This window comes from Chamaea fasciata, unplaced genomic scaffold, assembly GCF_029207755.1.
Source record: "Chamaea fasciata isolate MVZ Bird 193981 ecotype frontalis unplaced genomic scaffold, bChaFas1.0.hap1 SCAF_19, whole genome shotgun sequence".
In the NCBI taxonomy this organism is placed as follows: domain Eukaryota; kingdom Metazoa; phylum Chordata; class Aves; order Passeriformes; family Sylviidae; genus Chamaea; species Chamaea fasciata.
In genome coordinates, this window is record NW_027094104.1 from 11278797 (window position 1) to 11289022 (window position 10226).

General features: G+C 69.0%; 1 protein-coding gene across 1 annotated transcript; it reads left to right on the forward strand.

Moving 5' to 3' along the window:
- The first annotated feature begins 329 nt into the window (after positions 1-329).
- Positions 330-10010, forward strand: USP43 (ubiquitin specific peptidase 43). Its single transcript, XM_066200236.1, is given in 17 exon segments — positions 330-509; positions 511-563; positions 565-853; positions 1874-2014; positions 3800-3900; positions 5248-5340; positions 5532-5667; positions 5887-6010; positions 6499-6661; positions 6779-6890; positions 7042-7145; positions 7480-7557; positions 7632-7761; positions 7869-8217; positions 8478-8618; positions 8804-8902; positions 8975-10010. Coding segments are annotated over 17 exon segments (2742 nt in total). The 3' UTR covers positions 9424-10010.
- The last annotated feature ends 216 nt before the right edge of the window (positions 10011-10226 follow it).

Genomic DNA, 10226 nt, shown 5'->3' on the forward strand with positions numbered 1-10226 from the left:
CGGGCGCGGAGGGCTGGGGCAGCCGGATGATGCCGCGGTGCCCGGGGTGACGCCGGGGACACCGGGGCGGGCGGGGCACGGCCGCCCGTGCCGCCAGCGGCACCTCCCCGCTCCCCCCCTCCTCCTCCGCTCCGCTCCCTCTTCCTCCTCCTCCCGTCTCCCTCTCCCGAGCCAGCCCGGCCGGGGGAGGAGCCGGCCGCGCACAAAACCTCCCGCCCGGCCCCTCCGGGCCCCGCACCGGCACCGGCACCGGCGGCGCCCAGCGCCCAGCGCCCGCCCGGGGCCATGGGGCCGGGGGGGCCGGGGCAGGGCGGCGGCCGCCCGCGGCCATGAGCGCGGCGGGGCCGGGCCCGGGGCAGGGCGGCGGCCCCGGGCGGCGGCGGCGGGCGGGGGGCGGCGGGGCCAGCCCGGCGGGGCGGCCGCGGGCGGGGGGCGGGCGGCGGCGGCGGGCGCTGCGCTCGCTGGGCAGCCTGGCCGGGCGGCTGCTCCGCACCTGGGCGCGCCTGGCCGGGGGGGCGCGGGGGGCGCCGCGCCGCCCCCGAGGATGACGAGGGCGGGTTCCGGGGGGGGGTCGCGGCGGCGGCTCGGCGGGGCGGCCCCGGCGGCGGCGGCGGCGGCGGGGGGCGAGGCGGGCGGCGGGGAGCGGCCGCCGGGCGCGCAGGGGCTGCGGAACCACGGCAACACCTGCTTCATGAACGCCGTGGTGCAGTGCCTGAGCAACACGGCGCCGCTGGCCGAGCGCCTGGCGCTGGGCCGCTACCGCGCCCGCGGAGAGGTCACGCAGCGGCTGGCGGCCCTGGTCCGCGCGCTCTGGACCCGCGACTACACCCCGCAGCTCTCGGCTGAGTTCAAGGTACCGAGCGGCCCCGCCCCGCGGCCCCGGGTGACCCCGGCCCCCAGCGGCATCCCCGGTTGGCAGCGGCACACCCGGCTGACGGCACCCACCGCCCGGCACAGCCCGCTCACAGCTCCCCCCAGCCCCCCGGGACCCAGTGACACCTTCCCAGCCCCCCGGGACCCAGTGACACCTTCCCAGCCCCCCGGGACCCACTGACACCCTTCCCAGCCCCCCGGGACCCACTGACACCCTTCCCAGCCCCCCGGGACCCACTGACACCCTTCCCAGCCCCCCGGGACCCACTGACACCCTTCCCAGCCCCCAACACCCACTCCCCTGCCTCATCCTCCCCATGGACGCTGCCAGACACCCCCACCCTGTTGCTCCCTCTGTCCCCTTAGCTGCCATCCCCGGCCATGCCACAGCGTCGTGAGGGTGAGCTGGTGCTGGCTGTGATCGTGGCTAGGGCAGGATGTTGTCCCGGGAGCCAAACCCAGCGGCCTCAGGCTCTGACCCTGAGCGGGTGTCACAGCCCTGCCGGGCACATGGCAGTGTGCCCGGGGACAGGGCCATCACGGCATGTCCAGCCTGCCATGGCAGCTCCCCACGCTCAGGGACACGTGTCCCCTGCCCGAGTGACATTTCCTCGGTGCTGCCAATAAACCGCTGCTGCCGTTGAACTTTGCAAAGTGCCTGGGGGAGCTCCCGGGAAGCCGAGCCCGGCCCTGGCATGGGCTGCACTGAGTTGATGCCATCGGAGTGCACGGGGCAGGTGGCACCTGGGCGTCCCCATGGCTGAACTCGCCCATCTGGACTTCATTGCGGTCCTTCCTGTGTCCCCTCCTGGCTGCTGGGACACCACAGAGCCTCTGTCCCAGCTCTGTGTGCTCGGTGTCCCCACTGCTCTGCTGGCCCGCGGTGGCCAGGATGTCCCTGCAGAGGCAGGACGAGGGCAGGGACGGAGCAGGGATGGTTTTGGGGTGGGTGCTGAGGAAGAGCCCGTTCATCTGCGCCCGCCCCGCCCGTGCCTTGCAGAACATCGTCTCCAAGCACAGCTCGCAGTTCCGGGGCAACGCTCAGCACGACGCGCTCGAGTTCCTGCTCTGGCTGCTGGAGCGAATGCACGAGGACCTGGGCGCCGCCTCCCCCGCGCAGCACGGCCGCGGCCCCGCGCAGGTGGGTGTCCCTGCACGCCCCGGCTCGGGGGGAGGCTCGGGCCGGTCTGGGACCAGGGACACCGGGATGTGCTGCGAGGCACTGGGATGGAGCCGGGCCCCGCCCCGGCGGGGATGGGGATGCTGTGGTTTGGTGGAAGGATGGAGGGAGCCGAGTGCTGCGGGGCTGGGCAGGGCTTGGGGCGCTGGGACAGTGCGGGGTGTCGGCAGGAGCCCGTCCAGCCGAGCACCCCGGCTCTGGGGGCATCCTGCTCCTTGGCAAGGAGGAGATGAGGCCCCCCCGTCCCTCCCTGCCTCCGGCTAAGCCCGCTGTAATTACAGCTCGGCGGCTTTGCTGCTGGCAAAATGAGTAATTAAGTCTTCTTCAATCCATCTGCGCTCGGGCATTGCCCTGGCCCTGGTGCTGGTCCTCCCTGCGTCCTCCTGAGTCCTCCTGCCTCCTCCAGGAGGGCTGTGGGGTAGGAGGAGGGACCAAACTGGGGACCCAAGGCTTGGCTGCCAGGAGGGCTGGAGGAGGAGGTGTCCCTTTGGATTTTTGGGGAATTCTGGGGGCCCTGTAAGGCACAGACACCATCCAGGTCCCCTCTCAGCCACACCAGATGGACCCCAGTGCCAGGCAGGCCGTAAGGACACGTCAGGCTCAGCAGGACCTGGTGCCAGCAGATGGCATTGAGGAAAATCCACCTCCCGGCCAACATCCTCAGTGATTTTCAATCTTACTCATGGAGACACCAGAAAGTCGCTGTCTTACCCCAAAACATCCCAGGGTTTTTTACTGACACTCCTTTCTGCAGCATCTCTTCTGCCATTAGGCTCCAGGGGTGAAGCTCCTGTCCCCAGTGTCGGCACGGGGGCTCCTGGCAGGTCCCAGGGCAGGGACAGGCGGGGACATGTCCCCTGAGCGGGCAGGTTTGGCTGTGTCACACGGCCACATTCCAGTGGCTCTGTCCCCAAAGGAGTGGAACAGGAGACCCGGCTGCTCTGGGGGTCCCTGGGGGACATCTCACCTGTCAGCGAGGCACCGTGCCAGGGCAGGGTGGGGGGCTGAGTGCCTCGGGGGGCTCGCTGTGCCGCGTTTGGCACACCGGGTGTCCTGCCAGGGTTTGCCGGGTGCTGTACCTGGGCTCGGTGCAGGGGAGCCGTGCCCGGGCTCGCTGCCGGGGCAGATGCCGGGGGAACACGCAGGGACACGGCCGGTGCTGGGCAGCCACCTGCCCGGGAGGGCACCGCGCCAGGCGGGGCTGTCAGCTCCTCCCGGGGGCGGAGGATGTGCCCACGGTGAATTCGCAGCCAGCCGCGCTTCCCTGGGGCGGGGGCACGCACAGGAATGTGCACATCCGCCCCAGGAGCTCATCCCGGACACACGGACACAGACACGGACACACGGACACACATGGACACAGACACGGACGCACACGGACACAGGCACATGGACACACATAGAGACACATGGACACACACATGGATGCACAGACACATGGACACAGACATGGACACACGGACACACATGGACACAGACACAGACGCACGGACACAGACACACGGACACATACGCTGCCCCAGGCCCCTGCAGTTCCCCTGGAGCAGGTGTGTGGGCAGCCTGGGGGGCACAGCAGTGCCAGGCAGGCCAAGAGGGCCGGAGACACTCTGGCACCACCTTCGGCCCATCCTCGTGCCACAGGGACACCAAAGCTGGGCCTGGCTCACTAGGATGTGTCCCTGACACCCTGAAGGACATGTTCCTCACCCTGTCACCTCCCTCACCACTTGTCTCTTGCCCCTGCAGCCTGGCAAGGACGGGAGCGGCGGTGCCAGCAGGTCCCCCCCAGGCACCCAGCCCCCCCGTGCGCAGAGCTTCGTGCAGAGCCACTTCCAGGCCCAGTACAGGTCAGTGGGGGAACGGATCCTGCCCACAGGGGGCTTTCCCCTTCTGTGAGCCCTGGGTGGGCACTGTGAGCCCGGGGAAGGGATGAAATGCAGAGGATCTCCATCCCTCCCTCCCTCCCTCCATCCCTTCCTCCATCCCACCCACCCCAGCCTGGGGAGCTCCTTCCCCTACAAGCACGTGAATGTGCCCAAGGCCAGGCTGGACAGGGCTCTCAGTGACCTGGAGCAGTGGCAGTGTCCCTGCCCATGGCAGGGGGGCTGCACACGCTGCTCTTTGAGGGTCCCTCAGAGCCCAAAGCATGCTGTGCTTCTGTCACAGGACCCAGGACTGCCCCAGACCCTCTGTGGAACACCCCAGACATTCATCTGCCTGGGACACCCGGTCCCCAAGCCATGGCACTGCAGGCAGCAGGGGACACATCTGGCAACACAAGCCCCTCCTCCTCTCTCAATTAATCCCTCACCCTATATATGAAAAAAGGCACTTTAATTATCCCTGTTCCACGTGCCAGAGCCGTCTGTGCGCTAAAGGATTTATTAATTTGTGTGGCTGTTTCCCAGGGAGCTTAGTGGCTCTTCAAGGTGACAAATAACGAGGACTCAGGATTTTGGTTTGGATTTTAATTTCTTTTTTCCCTTTTTAGTCGAACAAAAAGGCGGGGGAAAAAAAAATTTAAAAAAATCCAAACCAAAAACAAACAATCCACCCCCCAAAAAACAAACAAACAAACCAAAAAAAAACAAACAAAAGAGAACCCCACAAAAAGACCCCCAAAAATCCCCAAACCAGAATTAAGAAGAACCAGAAGTAGGTGGCTGTTGGTGCCAGGGTGGGCAGGGGACCAGCAGTGCCTCCCCAGGGCCACCCTGGGGTCAGTCACAGGCAGATGTCCTCCTGCTGTCCATCTCTGCTCCTCCCACAGACTATGGCCCTGTTCCCCCCAGTGCCCCGGGATGTTGTCCCTGGGGTCACCCCAAAACCTCCAGGAGCTGCCCCGGGCTCTGCCAGCCCTCGGGAGGGCTTGGAGGCCACACTGAGGACTGAGTGGGTGACTCCCAGTGCTGGCACTTCACTCCGGCTTCCCGGGCACTGCGGGAACCCCTGTCTGTGTTCAGAGTGAGCAGCCCCCGGGCTGGGCAGGCAGGACAGTCTGGGGGCCCCGCTCTGCCAGGAGCTCATGCGGATCCCGGCGATCTGGGGCCACCTGAGCCCTGTGGGATACCCAGGGAGTGGTACCGAGATGTGCCACCCGGGAAGATGGATTTGGGACCAGCACTGGTGCCAGGGCGCTGCAGCCGCCAGGTGGGCACCGTGCCCGCTCCGTGACGCTGCCCATCCGTTCCCAGGTCCTCCCTGACGTGCCCTCACTGCCTGAAGCAGAGCAACACCTTCGACCCCTTCCTGTGCATCTCTCTGCCCATCCCACTGCGCCAGACCAGGTGAGCCCCACACCCACCCCGCGGCGGGACGGCAGCTCCAACCACAGCAATTTTGGGGTAAATAACGACCACAGGAGGTGGTGGCAGCACCGGGGACGGGTGACAGCCACAGGAGCTGTGTCCATCGGGAGCTGCCGTGGGGGCACGGGTATCCCCAGCGGTGCTGAGCCGTGTCCCCGCCGTGTCCCCAGGGCTCTGAATGTCACGCTGGTGCTGCAGTGCGAGCGCTGGCGCTTCGTGCGGGTGGGGCTGGCCGTGCCGCTGCTGGGCACCGTGGCCGACCTGCGGGAGATGGTGGCGCGGGAGGGCCGCGTCTCCCCGGAGCAGGTAACGGGGCGGGGCAGGGTGAGGCAGGGCGGGGTAGGGCGAGGCAGGGCAGGGTGGGGCAGGGTGGGGCAGGGCGAGGCAGGGTGAGGCAGGGCGGGGTAGGGTGAGGCAGGGCGGGGTAGGGCGAGGCAGGGCAGGGTGGGGCAGGGCGGGGCGGGGCGAGGCAGGGCGGGGCATTGAGGGACCCCACGGGTGCTGAGGGACCGTCCCGTGCCACAGGTGATCCTGGCCGAGCTGTCCCCGCGGGGCTTCCTGCGCTCGCTGGCCGACCCCGAGGCACTGGCGGCGGCTGGGGCGGCCGGGCCGGTCTACGCCTTCCAGCCGCCGCCCGCCCGCCGCGCAGGTACCGCTCCCTGCTCTGATTGGCTGCGGCTGCCGGCCCGCCCTGCGCTGATTGGCTGAGAGAGCCAGGACTGTGCTGGGATTGGCACTGGGCGGGGGGGGGAGTTGATCCCTTGCTCTGATTGGTGTAAGGAAATTAATCCCTCGCTGGGATCGGCAGGAGGGAGTGGATCCCTCACTGTGATTGGTGGGAGGGGGTGGATCCCCTGCTGTGATTGGTGAGAGAGTGTGGATCCCTCACTGGGATTGGTGGGGCAGTGGATCCCTTCATTGGGATTGGTGGGACAGTCACTGCTGTGATTGGTCAGAGGCCACTGCACCCTGTCAGAACTGGGGAGGCAGTCGCTGCTGGGATTGGTGGGAAATGGATCTCTTTAGCAGGGATTGGTGGGAGCAGGCATTCTGTGCTGTGGTTGGTGCGAAGGATGTTGGCAGGCAGGGCCGCAGCACTAATTAACCCAGCGCTAACGACAGCCCCTCATCCCGCAGGGTGTCCCCGCAGCCTCCCTGCATCCCCCGCAGCACCACGGCCAGAGGGGCCACGCCTGCTGCCCAGCACCGCCCGCTCCTCCGACTGCCTGCACCGTGCGCCTGGCGGCCGCATCCTGCTGCTGCTCTGCAACACGGCGGGCACGGGGCCGCAGCTCGCCAGGTACCTGTCACCCGCCTGTCACCAGCCTGTCACCTGTCTGTCACCCAGCCCTGCCCTGCCCTATGCACTCACCACCCGTGTGGCACCCAGCCACATGTCCCTGCTGCTCGTCCCCAGGTTCGGGCCGCCGCTGGTGCTGCGGGAGGAGCGCGGCGTCTCCTGGGAGCAGCTCCAGCAGAATATCCTGGCCCAGCTGAGGGGGGTCCTGCGGGGAGAGGTCCGGCCACAGGTGAGCCCAGGGAGCAACCCTGGCCCCTCAAAGCCAGCAGATTTTGGGGGCTGTCGTTGCCCCATGTCCACAAGCCTGGCTTGCCCAGGTGCAGCTGCTGGGAAGGGGATCCCTGTCCCCTGGTGACCCCACAGGCCCCTCTCCCTCACAGGGCTCGGGAGCCCTTTTCCGGATCCGCCTGGCTGGGGGCTCGGCCCCCTGCACCTACCTGTCCCCTCAGGATCCCCGTCCTCTCTGCCACCCTGCCATCGACAGGTAAGGAGCTGCAGGGACAGGACTGTCCCCAGAATGTCCCCTCAACCCTTGGGGGTGGCCAGTGCCATCACCATGAGTGGGCACAGTGTCCCTGTGTATGGCCATGTTGTCACCATGGGTGGCAAAAGGTGTTCCTGTGGCTGGCCAGTGTCCCCATGGGTGGCAGTGGTGACACCTTGGGTAGCCACAGTGGTGGTCACTCTGCTCCCCCAGCACTGGGCCCCTGGCCCAGCATTCCCACTGTGGGAGGTGGTGGCTGTCCCTGCCTGCCACCACGGAGGCATCCCCATGGGGACGGGGGCTCTGGGGACATCTCACCCTGTCCTCCCCTCAGGGCCCTACAGCTGAGCGGGGCCGGGGGCCCTCCCCACGTGAGGCTGACGGTGGAGTGGGACACGAGCACCAAAGAGCGGTGAGTGGCCTGTGCCGGGGCTGGGGGGACACCCTGGCACACGCGTCACCCCCCTGGTGACAAGTCCCCCCCAGGCTGTTCGGGAGCATCCAGGAGGAGGCGGTGCAGGACGCCGAGAGCGTGCGGCGGCAGCAGCAAGCGCACGGGCAGCAGCACAGCTGCACCCTGGATGAGTGCTTCCAGCTCTACACCAAGGAGGAGCAGGTACGGGCACCCCCGGGCACTGCCCACCCCGGCACAGGGGCTGTTGGTGCCTGCGGAGGTGGCAGGGGGTGACAGGGAGGGAGGTGGCCGTGACGTGGTGTCCCCAGCTGGCTCCGGACGATGCCTGGCGCTGCCCGCACTGCAAGGTGCCCCAGCAGGGCACGGTGAAGCTCAGCCTGTGGACGCTGCCCGACATCCTCATCATCCACCTGAAGCGCTTCCGGCAGGTGGCCGAGCAGCGGCACAAGCTCACCACGCTGGTGAGGTTCCCGCTGCGGGGGCTGGACATGGCCCCGCACGTGGCGCAGCGGGGCCAGCCCGGGGGGCAGCTCCTGGGGCGCTGGGCGCCCTGGCAGCCCCCCCTGCGCCCGCCCCCCGCCTGCCCCCGCGACCACCTGTACGACCTGTACGCCGTCTGCAACCACCACGGCAGCATGCAGGGCGGCCACTACACCGGTGAGCGGGGACACCGGGGACAGGGGCGTGCCGTGGGGGTGCCATGGGGCAGGGCAGAGGGAGCCGGGGTGCAGGGGACATGCGGGATGGCATTGCAGCCACCCCAGGGCAGGCAGGGCACCGCATGTGGCCCCCAGCACCACCCCACTGCCCCAGTGTGTCCCTGCACCACGCGGCTCCTGGTCCCCCCTGCTCCCCAGGGCTTGGGGCACCCCGGGACAGAGCCCCGGCCCCCCTCAGCTCCTGCCCCTCGCCCCCAGCGTTCTGCTGCAACGCCCTGGACGGGCGCTGGTACAGCTACGACGACAGCCGTGTGGAGGGGGTGCGCGAGGCCGAGGTGAGCACCCGCAGCGCCTACATCCTCTTCTACCAGCGCCGCCGCGCCGCCGGCTCCGGCACGGGTGAGCCCCCAGTCCCTGCCCACCGCACCCCGACACTGCCGCGGGGCACAGCCCCGTGAGCCGCACCTGTGTGCACACACCTGCCTCTGCCCCCTGCACACCTGTGCACGCGGCGCTGCTGCACGACCCCTACGGGTGTGCACACCCCCAACCCAGCCCCGGCCCACGCCTGCCGCTCCCCGCAGGCTCCGCCGCCGCCGCGGGGCACTGGGTGTTCCGCCTGGCCGCCTCCGAGCCCTGCGCCGACCCCGACCCCTCGGGCTCTGTCGCCGCCCCGGAGAACGGTGAGGCTCAGGATGCTCAGCCCCCGGTGCCCCCCGCGCCCCCCGCCCGCCCTGACCGAGGTTCCCCCGCAGGCGGGTTCGAGGCGCGGCCGCCGGTGCGGGGTCTGCAGGGGCTGCACGGCCGCAGCCTCAGCGTCCGGACCGCCCCCGCCGCAGCCCCGGGACTGGGGGAGCCGGGCCCCCCCCGAGCCCCCCGACGGCTCCGCCGGGCCGCCAGCGCCGAGGGGACCCCGCGCCGGCCGCCCCCGGGCCCTGGCAGCCCCGGGGCCGCGGTGCCGCAGGGGGACGCGGGTGTCCCCCCGGGCCGCCGCCCCCCCGGCCCCTCGGCGCTGGGGCGGTCGCGGAGCTCGGCCAGCCTCCCCCCCCGGCCCGAGGGGGGCCTGCGCAGATCCGCCTCGCTGGGCAGGGGCGCGGGGGGACCTCCGCTGGCCGCCCGGGGTCCCCCTGGGGCCACCCTGCAGCGGGGCCGGCAGCCCCCCGGGCCCCTGCGCCCCTCGGCCGTGCCTGAGTCCAGCTTCTGAGCCATGGATGGGGGGCGTCACCCCCCAGCAGCCGGAGTGCACGTCCTGAACCATCGGGGAGCTCCCCGCTGGGGCTGTCCCTCCGCAAGGGTGCCTGAACCAGCGATCCCAGACCAGGAACATCCCGATCTGGGGCTCCCAACCCAGGGACTTCTGAGCCGGGGGAAAAGCAAACCAGGGCATCCTGACCCAGAGGGTCCCAAATGGAACCCTGACATGGGGGCTGCTGCCTGACCCGGGGGACCCCACATCCTGATCCAGAAGCGTTCCAGACCAGGACCATCCCTAGCTGGGGGTTTCAGACCTGGGCTCGTCCCAAAGCGGTGGCCCTGAACCCGGGAGTGTCCCAGCGCGGGGCCATCCCAAACAGGGCAGGTGGGTGCAGGGTCCCCAGCTCTGCAGCACCAGAGTATTTATTGTACCAGGAGAGTTTTATTCAGAGACGCTTTTTGTTTTCTAAAAGGCGACTATTTGGGGGTGGGGGGTCCCCCACACCTCGGTCTATGCAATCCCCGATTCCTGCAGCCAGCTTTTGTACGGGGCTCCACCCCACCGCCGGCGGTTTCTATTAAAGACACGTGTAACAAGCCCAGTGTCCATCCCAGAACCCTCTCCACCTCCAAATGCTTCCCCCCAAGGCCGGGGCAGGAAGCAAAGGCCAGCGCCTCCGGGCAGTTCTCAGCGAGTGGCACACGGGTTTATTGGATTTATTGATTGCTTTGGGGTGCTGGTGCCCCCCGGTGCCCACCTGGGGCGGGGGGCACGGCGCGAGCGGGGCGGGGGCGAAGCGCTGCCATTTCCAT